The sequence below is a fragment of the Pipistrellus hanaki genome (genome assembly GCF_964339955.1).
Source record: "Pipistrellus hanaki genome assembly, chromosome: 2".
Classification (NCBI taxonomy): Eukaryota; Metazoa; Chordata; class Mammalia; order Chiroptera; family Vespertilionidae; genus Pipistrellus; species Pipistrellus hanaki.
This window is the reverse complement of record NC_140504.1, coordinates 113,994,815-114,010,467: the sequence shown is the minus strand read 5'-3', so window position 1 is coordinate 114,010,467 and position 15,653 is coordinate 113,994,815. Positions and strand designations below refer to the sequence as shown.

General features: G+C 40.8%; 1 protein-coding gene across 1 annotated transcript in view; it reads right to left on the bottom strand.

The window, feature by feature from the left end:
- Positions 1-15,272, bottom strand: part of LOC311615527 (testis expressed protein 56-like) — a gene marked incomplete at its 5' end in the record, with an annotated part of 30,601 nt that extends 15,329 nt beyond the window's left edge. Inside the window, 2 exons of the mRNA XM_084870881.1 lie at positions 3,914-4,112; positions 15,071-15,272. Of these exons, the coding sequence (XP_084727007.1) occupies positions 3,914-4,112; positions 15,071-15,272 (401 nt within the window). The remainder of the gene's footprint in view (positions 1-3,913; positions 4,113-15,070) is intronic.
- Between the last annotated feature and the right edge of the window lie 381 nt (positions 15,273-15,653).

Sequence of the window (15,653 nt, the reverse complement as noted above, 5' to 3'; positions counted from 1 at the left end):
AGTACTGAAGGACCCTGAGGAATACTGAGACTCAGGAGCCTCATAGGTGTGGCTGACGGAAGCCAAGGCTGTAGGCTCCACCCTGAAACTCAGCCCCATCCAAGCAGAACACAGAGACTTCCCCTTTGCACTCCGAACCATTCTGGACATTGGCTACCAGCTACTCGACGCTACTTTGCGGTGGAAACGTGTGTTGAAATAACTCAATTCCCCGTAATCACTAATAAACTGCAATGTCCCCTGAGAGGGGACATCCGAGTGATATGCTAGAATTCCGGTGTCCCCTGAGAGGGGACAGCGGAGTGCAAAGGGTTAAGACTACCAACTCAGGGAAGCTGCAAAAATACCAAGACAAGGAAACAGATCACAAACAAAAGAAATTGAGGACAAGAAGCGACTGGATATAGAGTTCAAACCCATGCTTATAAGGTTTTTCAAGAATTTCCTAGAAAAGGCCGATAAAATAAATGAGGATATGAAAAGGGATCAACTAGAAATAACAAGGGATCAACAAGAAATAAAGAATACATTGTCTGAAATAAAAAATATTATACAGAGTCCTAAAAACAGAATGGAAGATCGCAAGAATCAAGTCAAAGATTTGGAACATAAAGAGCCAGAAGATACTCCTCTGCAGAAGCAAGAAGACAAGAGAATCCAGAAAGTTGAAGATAATGTAAGAAACCTCTGGGACAACTTCAAGTGAGCCAACATCAGAATTATGGGGGTCCTAGAAGATGAGAGAGAGCAAGATACCGAAAGCATACTGAAAGAAATAGTGACAGAAAACTTCCCCCACCTGGTAAAAGAATTAGACTTACAAGTCCAGGAAGCACACAGAACCCCAAACAAAAGGAATCCAAAGAGGACCAAACCAAGACACATCATAAATAAAATTCCAAGAGCAAAAGACAAAGAGAGAATATTAAAAGCAGCAAGAGAAAAGCAGGTAGTTACCTATAAAGGAGCACCCATACGATTGTCAGCTGATTTCTCAACAGAAACCATGCAGGCCAGACAGGAATGGCAAGAAATATTCAACGTGATGGATAGCAAGAACCTACAGCCAAAAATACTCTACCCAAGCAAAGCTATCACTCAGAATTGAAGGTCAGATAAAGAGCTTCACAAATTAAAAAAAAGCTAAAGGAGTTCATCACCGCCAAACCAGAATTACATGAATTGCTGAAGGGGGTTCTTTCTGAAGAGAAAGAAAATAAAGATAAAAATTATGAACAACAAATACATAACTATCAACAAGTGAATCTAAAAGCTAAGGGAATTAAAAAAAAAATCTGATGAACAATATTAACTGGTGAATATAATAGAATCAAAGGTATGGAAGGGGAGTGGACTGACGATTCTCGGGGAAAAGGGGAGTGGGGGTGTGTGGGAAGAGACTGAACACAAACTGTGCACCTATGGATGAGGACAATGGGAGGTGTGGAAAGGGCAGAGGGTGGGGTGGGAACCTGGTGGAGGGGAGCAATTGAGGGGGGTGGGGAGAGAGGAACACTTGTAATAATTTGAACAATGGAGGGAGAAAAAAAATAAGGAACATTTGTAATAATATGAACAATAAAGATTTATTAAAAATAAATAAATAAATATGATCAACTCAATGAACATAGACAAAGCATTTGAAAAAATTAAATGTCACTGGGACCAGTTTGGCTCAGTGGATAGAGCATCTGCCTGCGGACTGAAAGGTCCTGGGTTCGATTCCGGGCAAGGGCATGTACCTTGGTTGCGGGCACATCCCCAGTGGGGGGTGTGCAAGAGGCAGCTGATCGATGATTCTCTCTCATCGATGTTTCTAACTTTCTATCCCTCTCTCTTCATCTCTGTGAAAAGTCAATAAAAATTTATTTTTTTTAAAAAATTAAATGTCCATTAATGATAAAAAATGAATCAAACTAACAGCAATAGTGAATTTATTCAAATATACAAAAGCAATCCACAAAAACCTACAACCAACATAGCACTGAATTACTACTCCCTGAAATTGAGAATAAGTCACAGGTGCCTGATTTTATCACTTCAGTTTTTAAGGAAAGCAAATAAACATTTATACAAGAAAATATGAATAAATGCGTTATTTCCTATGTTCTAATAATATACCAGTATTTTCAGAAGCTGAATTAGGATATAAAGTAAGATATCTCCTGCCTCTACTCTTTCTTCTCTAGAGGCCAGAGACATTTCAAGACAGATTATGTCAGCCTCTTTTTAAGACCCTATAATAGGCTCCCATTTCTGTTAGTGTAAAATGTGGCAGACTAAAGATAAAGTCAATGTCTACCATTTATACTGTTGTATTCTAGGCCCCTAGTCATGCTAGGGATGGGCCGGTGCTTCCTGACTCATCCTATCTAATAAAAGAGTAATATGTAAATTGACCATACCTCCACTATGCCCTCAAGCCACGCCTACCAGCCAATCAGAGCAAGTATGCAAATAAACCCAACCAAGATGGTTACAGCCACAGAGAGCAGGAGAGAGGCTTGGGTTTCCCAGGCAACGGAAGCCAAGCTTTCCACCTGCCCTTGCCAGCCTAAGCCTCCAATCAAGGCTACAAAGTTTCAATTGTAGAAGGTAAACAAATCCAAACAGAAATGGTGGCAGCCACGGAGCAAGCAGGAGGCTTGGCTCCGCTCCAGGCTACAAAGTTTCAATTGTAGAAGATAAATAAACCCCAGATACCAGGGCCTCTGCTTGGGTTTCCAGAGAGCATGGCCGGCCTGCAAACCACCACAGGCCCCTTGCCCAGGGGAGCCTCCACCCTGATCCAGGACACCCTTCAGGGAAAACCAGCCGGCCCCGACCCATGCACTAGGCTTCTATCCTATCTAATAAAAGAGTAATATGCAGATTGACCATCACTCCAACACACAAGCTGGCTGCCTCCATGTGGTCAAAGGTCCTGCCCCCATGTGAACACAGGATGGCCATCAGGGGAGGGCAGTTGAGAGGGACCAGTCCTGCAAGGGAGGGTGAGTGATCAGGCAAGCAGGAGAGGGCAGTAGGGAGGGACCAGGCCTGCAAGGGAGGGTAGTTGGGGACAATCAAGCCTGCAGGGGAGGGCAGTTAGGGGTGACCAGGTTGGCAGAGGAGGGAATTGGGAGTGACCAGGCCTGCAGGGAAGGGCAGCTGGGTGGGACCCAGGCCTGCAGGGGAGAACAGTTGAGGGGGACCAGGCCTTCAGGGGAGGGCAGTTAGGGGTAAGCAGGCCTGCAGTGGAGGGCAGTTAGGGGTGACCGAACCTGAAGGGGAGGGCAGTTAGGGGCAAACAGGCTGGCAGGGGAGCAGTTAGGCATAAATCAGACTAGCAGCACAGTGGTTAGGGGGTGATCAAGCTGGCAGGCAGAAGCAGTTAGGGGCAATCAGGAAGGCAGGCAGGTTAGCAGTTGAGAACCGGCAGTCCTAGATTGTGAGAGGGATGTCCAACTGCCCATTTAGGCCCGATCCCACCAGAATCAGGCCTAAAAGGGCAGTCAGACATCCCTCGAGGGGTCCCAAATTGGAGAGGGTGCAGGCTTGGCTGAGGGACACTCCCCGCCCCGCCCACTCCATGCACAAATTTTGTGCACCAGGCCTCTAGTATAGCATAAAAGACCCCACTGTTCAGGGGTTGAATCCCATTCTAGGCCTTCTAGGTCTCTACTCAATAACTAAGAATGCAATGATCCACAGGGGAACCACAAACCTGTCCCTATCTCCAGGAGTGTGTTTTTCAATGAGGGTGTTTGAAAATGGGGTTCATGCAATTTTATACAGAGCAATGCTTGTTTTTATCCTTACCATATATCTCAAAGACCACAGTAAGTCATTTTTTAGTTAAGATGCAAAAAGTTTGTCATCACCCCATATATTTCTAAATGTATCTGCATATGACCAAAGTTAAGACACCTACCTGACAACTATAGTTGACATTGGGGGATCCTTTATGCTTTTATTCAACAAGTGGCACTTTTTCCATCCATGATTTTCATTATTGATGATTTTCCTTTTCCATAGGGGACAATTGCTTGGCTTTGGAGTCATATAAATCTCTCTTGGAAATTGACATCTTGCTAAGATCCTTTCTAAGCTAGAGAGTTCAATATTCTCATCTAATAATAGAAAAAGCATTACTGCAATTCAGTGTTTCTCTCCATTTTTGCATAGCAAGAATAACATAACATAAATTTGAGAAAGAATATTTATGCTACTTAATAATTGCTATTTAGCTCTTCCACTCCATCACTGCAAAAATATTATTAAGCAACATCTATACATTAGCCTATTCCTAGACATCTAATAAATACACAGCAAATGAGTGAATTAACAGATGTTCTTATACCACTACAAATGCTGAAAGTTATTTGTACAACTTGTGCATGATCATCAAACTAATAGCAAGTTACTGCACAATTATTTTTTACTCACTCCAAGTTAGTTTAGAACAAGACTGCTATCAAGGACTCCTGCCCACTCGTATTAATGGCATTCTGTATTTACACAACACCCAGTGCTTCACATTGACCTCAATTGGCCCCTAACCAAATTTCTCATCTACAATGGGACAAAGAGTTTGCCAGAATGTAATTCAATACACTGCTTTCTTCAGCAAAACAGCCTTGCTAAAAAAAAAAAAACTAAAAATACAAAAATTTTTTAAAAGAAGAAGGAAGGAAGGAGGAAAAGAGGGAAGGAGAGAGACAGGAAAGAAAGGGTTAGTGGAACTGAATCGTGTATTTAGTGATATAGTTGAATTATATTGGAGTGCAAGCTTCTTTTGTCTTTGCTGTTAATATTTTGAGAAACAATGCCAGTTTTCAGATTATAATATGAGTAATTCAGAAATTTATTTAAAAATAACAGGGGCTGGATGAATTCTCATCTAATTCCTATGCAGGGTTACCTTGAATCTCTCCAAGGCTCAGTTTCTGTTCCTGCATTAAGTTTATGGTAGCTCTTTTATTTTCTAATACATTGATGGTCAGGCAGGGCAATTGGCAGAGATCCCAAAGAACCAAGAAATGGTTCAAAGGACATAGCTTGGCAATCTGACTAAATAATATATTGACTTGATAGATAGAGTCCAAAATCACTCTAAGTGAGTTAAGAACAGGTCTGGAATCTGAGGCTCCTACTTAGTGGTCAAGGCCTGGCCCAGACAGCTCCCACATACTACTCTTAGCAGTTTATTAGCTTAGTGATCACACACTGGGGCACCTGCAAGCTCTCACAGGCACACTTAACAATAGGCAGAGCATATGATTTGCTTTGGTTGTCAGAATTACATAGCTAAACTTAATATTCAACTAAATTAACCAAATTCAGATATTTGGTGGCATCCAGTTAACATAATTTTTTTGCCTCTAATTATTTTAGTTTTGTTATATAGACATATTTAAATATTGAATACTGCCTCACCCTAGCCAGTTTGGCTCGTGAATAGAGGACAGAAGGGTTCCAGGCTTGATTCCGGTCAAGGGCACATGCCCAGGTTGCAGATTGGATCCCCAGTAAGAGACATGTAGGAGGGAGCCAATCAGTGATTCTCTCTCATCATTGATGTTTCTCTCTCCCGTTCTCTTCTTCTCTGAAATAAAATATATAATATTGCATACTGCCTCTAATTCTCTTTGTAAGAAATTAGGGGTAAATCAGAAAGAGAATAGAACATTTACAAATTCTCATAGTCTCTATTTAGTGGTCATATTTAGAATTGCACACACAAAATTAGATAAAAATTCAGAACTCATTTTGAATATTTAATTTGATCTTACAGCCTACTTTATTTGAAATTATAAGCAAGTTTCCTGGTTTTAAAAGAAAGTATGATAAGCATATGAATACCTCAAGAAAATTAATATCTTTAGAAGTAAAGTGATATCAATTTTAGACAAAGTTTTGGAGATATTGAACCATATGCTACTTGATTTTTTAAAAGTTCTTGTTTTAATGTGTGGAATACAATGCATGGTTGGTGGATGGATGAACAAATGAATGGATGAATTATCAATCACAATACAAATCATCATAGATAAGGTCTATAAACCAGTACACATGCCCTTGCAAGCCTGACTGCATGCACATGTGCATGCATTCATGAGCATGTGAATTTGCTAGAGACAATAAAAATAGTTAACTTAAAACTTTGGATTTTAAGGTGATCTATTTCTTTTGCAACTCCTAATTATCTCCAATGTGGGAACAGAAGTCATGGATTTGGTAGGCAAGCAGCACACACTGCTTCTAAAGTTGCCCCATTGGTTTCTTCTCTAAGCCACTCACTCTGTGGAACCATTCTTCCTGCCTGCCCTGCCTCTCCTTGCATGTCCCACAGGCCAGTTAAGCAACCTCCCAAAGTATTTTGGGGAGTGGGGAAGCAGTGAATTAACCAAGAGACTTACTTTCTTAAACATTAAAAACAACACACAAAAGCTTTTTAAATTTCCTCCCACTTCCTATTTTTGGTTTGGTACCAGTCATTTAGGGAGCTGGTATGGGAAATGTACTAAACATCATAAAACCAGGGCTAACAAGATCTCAACATAACCCCTCACATTGTGGTACTGGGGCTGAGCAGGAGGAGGAGGACCTCTTGGAGAGTGTTATGATGTTTGGAGACAATTACCTCAACAGCAGTGTATCTAAATCCATATAGTGTAATGGATCCTCATTTCTCAGTTTCATGTTCTTCTTATTACTTAACTCCACTATTATTTAAAATATAGGAGAAAAACCTGGGTTTTTAGCAATAAATCTTTAGTGGGTTTTTTTCTTCTTCTTCTTTCTCTTTGTGATGGCCCAGAGTAATAAATACAGGCTAATACAGGCAACACTTCCCTGCAGATAAAGAAGCAGGTGGCTAGGGAGGGAAAAAACTGATTTTCATAGTCAGATGAAATTTCTACTAGAAGAAAGGCTTTGGACACAGAAACTGTGAGGCATTGGTATCCATTATTGAATTCCTAGCCTTATATAAGCATATCCTTCAACTTAGCAATTCCACTTCTAGTTAGTGCAGACAGGTGCATGACCAGGGTGTGTGTGAAAGCAGTTTATAATGCTGAAAACTATAAACGACACAATGTCACTCAATAGAATGGTAAGTACTCAGGCATTCTTATTATGGAATCTATGAAAAAAGAAAGTTAACATCAAAATATCTACAAATAGCCAGTCACGTGGCTCAGTAGTTGAGTGTAAACCCATGAGCCAGGAGGTCACTGATTCCTGGTCAGCACATGTGCCTGAGTTGTGGGCATACAGGAGGCAGCTGATTGACGATTCTCTCATCATTGATATTTCTATCTCTTTCTCTCCCTTCCTCTCTGAAATCAATAAAAATATATATTTTTAAGTTTATAAAACAGCCCTGGGTCAAGTGGCTTGGTTGAACTACCATCCTGTACACCAAAGGAAAGGTGATGGGTTTGATTCTGGTCGGGGCATATACCTAGATCCTGGATTGGATTGTCAGTCAGGGTGAATATGGAAGGCAACGGATTGATGTTTCTCTCTCTCTCCTCTCCTCTCCGCTCCTCTCTTAAATCAATAAAAAATATATCTTCAAGTGAGGATAAAAAAAATAATAAAAAACATTTTTTAAAAATCTACAAAACACATTGTAGAGTTTTAATAAGCTGCATAAGAACAAACAAGGATTCCTTTCATGCAAAAAAAAGAAGACACTATATTTATATATACAAATGTGTATGTCAAGGCAGAGAAAAGAGTTCTGAAGAAACACATCCAAGTTAGTTTGGTGGCTTTTTCTGGACAAAGGATAGGGATTGGAGGAAGGGGACTTTCCCTTTGACTATGTATATGTCTTTAAGTTGTTTGATTTTATTTACTTCAGTGGAAATCCCTCCATGTATTTTTGCAATAAAAAAAGGTACTATGCTAATTAGACTTGGTCGACCAGCCATCTTCTGGACGTCCAACTTCCTTCTGGACAAAGCCATGGTGGTGGGGGCTGAGGCAGAGGCAGTTAGGGGCAATCCGGCCAGCAGGGGAGGGTAGTCCTTCAGTCCAGCCTGCACTCTCTCTAATCCAGGACCCTTTGGGGGATGTCCGACCGCCAAGTTATTAGGATTGGCCTAAACTGGCAGTCAGATATCCCTCTCACAATCTAGGACCACTGGCTCCTAACCACTCACCTGCCTGCTTGCCTAATGCCTCCAATTTCCCTCCCCTGCCAATCTGGTCACCCGTAATTGCCCTCCCCTGCCAGCCTGGTCATTCCCAACTGCCCTTCCCTGCCAGCCTGATCTTGCCCCCTACTTGTCACCCTCAACTGACTGACTGCTCCTAACCCCTGCCAGCCTGATCTCATCCCTAACTGCTCTCCCTTGCTGGCCTGATCACCCCTAACTATCTTTCATTTTGTACCACTCATTTTGGATGAAGAACTCACCCTATTCCAGAATGCCTCATCTTAATTACATCTGCACCTCTATAAAGACCCTATTTAAATAAGGCCACATTCTGCCGAAACCGGTTTGGCTCAGCGGTAGAGCGTCGGTCTGCGGACTGAAAGGTCCCAGGTTCGATTCCGGTCAAGGGCATGTACGTTGGTTGCGGGCACATTCCCAGTAGGGGGTGTGCAAGAGGCAGCTGGTTGATGTTTCTCTCTCATCGACGTTTCTAGTTCTCTCTCTCTCTCTCCCTTCCTCTCTATAAGAAAAATCAATAAAAATATATTTTAAATAAGGTCACATTCTGGAAAGCTGGACATTAGGACTTCAACTCAACCTCTAATACTACCTGGAAAAGACTCTTGGTATATGACCAGGACTCCATATGCCTGTGACCATGGAGAAAATCGGTCAATGTACTTTTACCAACTGGGTAAAGACGTGGATGACAGGGCTGCAAATTTTCTATGAACTCCCCCTGGAAAGAAGCTGCTTTTGAGACACCTTATATAGCATTTCAAGAGGGCTTTGTCTACTGCCTCAATGTGCCGTTAGCTGATGCCAACAGCCTGGCAATGGTCAGCACCCAGCTTGTCATGCCTTGTCAAGAAGCAGACCTTGGGCAGGCTCCCCTGTTCGTGTGTATCTTGCTGGTATTGATGGCTATGGTGCTTGCATTTCTGGTATACAGGCACAGACTTATGAAGCAGGGCTCTGATGTCTCCCTTCCCAGGCTGCCACAGGGTAGCACCCCCTGGCTGCGTCTGCCCCGGGTCTTTCACTCTTCCTCCATTGGTGAGAGCAGGCCCCTCCTCGGCAGGCAGCAGGTCTGAGTACTTGCATGATTTACCCAGAGTGGACAGCAATGCCTATCTTTTCTCTACTCAAAGGCTGCCATTACCTGAAATAAATACTCAGAACCTGAAAAAAAAAAAAAAAAAAAAAAAAAAAAGGCTTTGTCTCAGCTGAAATAGAATGGAAGTGTACCATACCAAAGATCAGAGGACTGGAGGTGAATGGGGGGGATAAGTCAGAAGAAGGCTGTCAAATGAGACCTCCAGCAATGGGAAATCACCAAAGAACCCACACAAATACCAGAAAAGAAAAGGTCAGATTTTGAAAGCCCAGAGAGCACATATGACAACCTGATATTTCAGTCAAGAAAAAGATTTCCAGACCTTCTTAAGAAATAATATTAAAGCTGCACAGAAATGCTCCCAGTAACAAACTGGTATTACAACTAAAATATAGAAAAACTTCCTGAATAATTAATGGAAAACTCACAGGAGAGTAACCTGATCTCTGAGGACCGAAAATGGAGACCCCATAGAGACTGGTAGAAGGAGTGAAGGTGCAAAAGGACTGGTCCCGCGCCCACAAGCAGATTTTAGCAAAAATAGCTTTAGATGCCAGTCAATGCTATGGAGAGCAGAATATGATGGGATCTGTGAACAACAGGCTGAGATCTAGGCTGCATTCTGGCTGTAACTACCAGGCAATATAAAAAGAAATCCCTGAGAGATCCATAAAAATAACTCTGATTTATTAAGTCCTGTCTATATGTTGTGGGTGCTTGTCTGTTGATTGTTGTTTTATCTGTTTGTTGTTTGATTCAATTTGTTTGTTGTCGGTCTATTAAGCATGCATTTAATTTAATTTTAAAGAAACAGTAGATGGCCAGACCATTGCTAAATTTCCCCAGAGCAAACAGAATGTGGGAATGGGGAGAGAAAAAAATATGACCAGTCACATTAAAAGAGATGTTATACCTCAGGCATTCACCATTTTTACAGATGGATCCAGTTCTGGAAAGGCTGGATTCTACTGCAGCAGGGGAGCAAAGGTCCTTCAAACCCCTTATATTTCAGCACAATGAGTAGAAATACAAGTTCTTATTTATGCCTTTTTTGCTACGGAGCCCATCAACCTACTCTATAGAGATAGTGTTTATGTGGTAAGTAGGGCAAAAATTATTAAAACAGCTACTATAGGACACTCTAATCACAAGAACTCTTTCATTTATTTTTCAGCCTCCAAAAGGTCATCAGAGAATGACAATTTCCCTACTTTATTGGTCACATCTGATCTAATTCAGGTCTCCCTGGTCCATTAGCAATAGGCAATGATGCTATTGATTGCCTCCTTTCTGAAATGCAAGAGGCTACCCCATTTTCTCTTGCCCAGTCCTACCATGTTTAGCATCATCAAAATGCTTCTGTCTTACGCAAACAATTCCGTATTTCTCGGGAACAAGCTCATCATTGCCCTCAGTGTGTAATTCATTGCCCTGTAAATCATTAGGGATTAATCCTAGGGGTCTTAAACCTAATCAAATCTGACAAATGGATGTCACCCACATACCAAAATTTGGTAAGAACAGATGGGTACATGTTAATATAGATACCTGCTCCTGGTTTATCTTTGTGACCCCCAAATAGGAGAGAGTGTCAAGCACGTAATAATCATTGCCTAGCCACCTTTGCAGTACTAGGTCTTCCGTTAGAGCTAAAAGCAGACAATGGACCTGCATATGCTAGTTCTGCTTTTCAGCACTTTTGTCAGCAATATCAAATTTGTCATAAAACTGGTATTCCTTACAACCCTCAAGGTCAAGCAATAGTGGGAAGAGCCAATCGTTCTCTTAAAATGCAATTACTAAAACAAACAAACACACAAAAAAAACGGGGAGATGGATGTAATGTAACTAAGGAAGTAAAAGACCTATACCTCAAAACAACTCAGTCATACTCTTTATACTTTAAATTTTTTGAATTGCGATGCAAAGTCATACAGCACTCCAACACACAAGATGGCTGTCCCCATGTGGTCAAAGATGGCTGCCCCCATGTGTACACCACATGGCCGCCACAAAATGGCCAGCAGGGGAGGGGAATTGGGAGGATCCAGGCCTGCAAGGGAAGGCACTTGGGGGCGATCAAGCCTGCAGGGGAGGGCAGTTAGAGGTGACCAGGCCAGCAGAGGATGGAAGTTGGGGGCAACCGGGTCTGCAGGGGAGGGAAGTTAGGCGCAAACAGGCTGGCAGGGGAATGATTAGGGGGCAATCAGGAAGGCAGGCAGCCGGCAGTCCTGAATTGTGAGAGGGATGTCTGACCGGGCCTAAACGGGCAGTCAGACATCCCTTGAGGGGTCCCAGAATGGAGAAGGTGCAGGCTGGGCTGAGAGACACCCCTCATGCACTAATACCGTGCACTGGGCCTCTAGTCAGACTATAAAATAAAGCATTGTCTTGCAGGCTGGGTCTTTCTGTGTTCAGGCATAGGAGATCCTGAGCCCCAACTGTACTATCTTTGTCTATCTTCTTTAATACTTCACCATTTTTGTTGCAATTTACCATTGCAACAAAAAATTTAAGATACCTAGGAATAAAATTAACTAAGGAAGCAAAAGACCTATACTCAGAAAACTACAGGACACTGAAAAAAGAAATAGAGGAAGACATAAACATGTTCATGGATTGTTAGAATCAAGATCATTATAATGTCCATACTACCCAAAGCAATCTATAGATTCAATGCAATCTCCATTAAGATACCAATGAAATATTTCACAGACCTAGAACTAACTCTCCAAAAATTCATCTGGAATTAAAAAAGACCCCAAATAGCCATAGCAATCTTGAGAAGAACAAAGTAGGTGGGATCTCAATACCAGATTTTAAGCTGTATTACAAAGCTACTGTTCTCAAAACAGCCTGGTTCTGGCACAAGAATAGGCATATAGACAAATGGAATAGAATAGAGAACCCAGATATCGACCCAAACCACTATGCTCAATTAAGATGTGACAAAGGCCAAAACCGGTTTGGCTCAGTGGTAGAGCATCGGTCTGCAGACTGAAAGGTCCCAGGTTCGATTCCAGTCAGGGGCATGTACATTGGTTGCGGGCATATCCCTGGTGGGGGGTGTGCAGGAGGCAGCTGGTCGATGTTTCTCTCTCATCGACGTTTCTAGTTCTCTATCTCTCTCTCTTCCTCTCTGTAAAAAATCAATAAAATATATTAAAAAAAAAAAGATTTTACAAAGGAGGCATGAACATACACTGGAGTAAAGACAGTCTCTTCAATAAATGGTGTTGAGAAAATTGGACAGATTCATGCAAAATATGAAACTAGACGACCAACTTACACCATACACAAAAATAAACTCAAAATGGATAAAGGACATAAATGTAAGACAGGAAACCATAAAAATCTTAGAAGAATCCATACACAACAAAATAGCAGACATATGTCACAGCAATATTTTTACTAATACAACTTCTAAGGCAATGGAAACAAATGAGAAAATAAAGAAATGAGACATGAAAATAAAAAGCTTCTGCACATCAACAAAATAAGGAAGCCCACTGCATGGGAGAACATATTTGCCAATGTTATCTACCATAAGTGTTTAATCTCCAAAATTTACAGGGAACTCAAACAACTTAACAAAAGGAAGATAAACAATCCAATCAAAAAATGGGCAAAGAATCTAAATAGACACTTTTCAAAAGAGGATCTACAGAAGTGAGAGACATATGAAAACATGCTCAAAGTCACTAATCATCTAAAAGATGCCAATCAAAAAGACAATGAGGTACCATCTCACACCTATCAGAATAGCTTTCATCAACAAATGACAGATGCTGGCAAGGATGCAGAGAAAAAAGAAGCCCTCATGCACTGCTGGTGGGAATGCAGACTGGTGCAGCCATTGTAAAAAACAGTATAGAGTTTCCTAAAAAATTAAAAATGGAGCTCCCATTTGACCCAGGAATCCCACTTATAGGAATATATCCCAAGAAATCAGAAACTCCAATCAGAAATATGCACCTCTATGTTCATAGTAGCACAGTTTACAATAGCTAAGATTTGGGAACAGCCTAAGTGCCCATCAGCAGATGATAGGATTAGAAAGTTGTGGTACATCTACACAATGGAATACTACGCTGCTGTAAAAAAGAAGGAACTCTTGCCATTTGCAACAGCATGGACAGACTTAGAGAACATTATGCTAAACAAAATAAGCCAGTCAGAGAAAGATAAATATCACATGATCTCACTCATTTGTGGAATTATAATGAACAACATAAACTGATGAACAAAATAGAGCCAGAGAAAAAAAATTTTTGGATTATAATAGAAGTAATCCTCTTATTTGCAGATTTTTTATATTTCCTTTTTTGAGATAATATACTAGATATGTTAATACAGTTTGGGTAGTATTTTTATATTTAATATCTTTTTTCTTAAAATATTAAGGTTTACTGCATGTAACATAATTATACTTAAAATCATTTTTCTTGCAATATTAAAAATAAATAAATAAAATTAATATTTCATCAATAAAAAAAGAGTAAGAAAAGCTTTCTAATTCCTCCCACCCTCATCCTTAACTTAACAGCCAGTGAGGGAAGGTGCAGAATAAGAAAAAGTAACCCCCAACACAGCCAGGCCTACTCCCAGTTTCTAAGTCAGGCTGGAGCAGCTGGATATGGTTAAAGAGTTTGGATATTCAGCTCATTCAATAAGCCAATACCATACATTTAATTTTGAAAAAGATTTTTGAATTATCTTTGAAAAAGACTGAATCAATTAACATGCCTTCAAGGGAATGGTATTTATTTCCCCACGTTTATAATTACCAATCTTTTAAATTTTATCAGGATGATGGCCTGAGAACATCTCCTTGATTAATCTTTTACTTTCCTGATTACCAGAGTGTTTGAACATTTTCATGCTTATTGGTGATTTGTATTTCATCTGTGAATTGCCTGTCTATAACATGTATCTATTCTATTAGGTTGCTTATAGAGAACAAATAGAGAATTTAAAGAATAAAGCCCCTGTCAGTTGTCCTTTTCCAAAGAGTAGATATTCATGTACTCTTTAGTGTAATCTGGATAGTGGGATTGATTCACAATATTGTGGGTTCAGGGATTAGAGATCAGTCAGAATACAAATGGCCAAATTTGCCATGCTTTAAAGTCATTACCCTGATACCTACCTTCTTACTTAGGATTTGTGTTTTAATCACTATGACAGTTGCTATTTAGCTTTCTAAGTTCATGGGAACAGGTGGCTATCATTTACATTTGTCCTTCAATTAAGCATAAACAATTCAAGATATAGGCTCCAACCAGTTCTGCAAATCAGTCCAGTTATCTACCCTGGTGGAATTTCAGGAGTAATGGGCCACTCCGAAGTGCAACAAGTACAAGTTACTTCCAATCCTCAGGAGAAATATCCAGCTTCTCCCCGAGGTGGTACAATCCTGGCAATAGGAGGAAGGAATAATAGGAAATAGAGCAAAGGAATAAACTTCAAAGCTTGAAGTCATTAATCTTCAAATCAAAACTAAATCTGAAACTGTAAATAGTGTGTTTCCCACTTAACCCCCTCTCCAACTTTCCACGAATAAACTTTTCCTGAAGAAGAGTGGCAGACCTATCTTGAAACTTAAAAGGAATGTGAAGAAGTGATGGTGAAGTCAGTGCAGGGGTAAATTCCACAGTAAGCTCAGGACACAGAGCCCTATAGCATGATCAGTATGGCTCTCAAGGACTGCAAAGTAAAGAATAAGGTCTTACTCATGGCTAACAGATACTAGCGCTGGTGCCAAGATACTAAAAACTTACTCAGGAGAGTTCACACTCACCTTCTGTCCACATACATTCTTGTTTGTCCAGTCCACTCCTGTAGCAATAAAGCAACTGTATCAAATTATTTGGAAGCAGCAGGTGAAGATTAGATAGAGTCTCAAAGGTGTGACGTATAACTTCAGGATCGTCATAGTTTGTCTTACAGTTTTCAAAAAGTGGAAATTTCAGTACAACTTGATTGCTTTTGGCTGTTTTCATAATGACCCACTGAGTTACAGAGAACAAAAAACAGAGAATTTAAAGAGTGAAGCTCCCGGCAGTTGTCCTTTCTCCACGCTTTTCCCCATCTCCAATAAGGTATCCTGGAGTCTGTGTTCTCATCTCTGAATGCTTAGCATTCTGAGAGTCACAATGGCCCAGACCCTAGCCTGGAACTCTGAGTGCTCATCCTGCATCTTCAAACCGGAGGAAATTAGCCGGTCAAAAATACCTTGACATTTTTTTTTTTACAGGGATTTTAGATAGAAACTCCTGTTTCTGTCTGGACATGGACCGTATCTGAGGGAACCAGAGTGCTTTCCTCAAAGGAAGAGGAAAACAGGGCTGTACACATCCGGTACTCTTTCCCCACGTGGCACT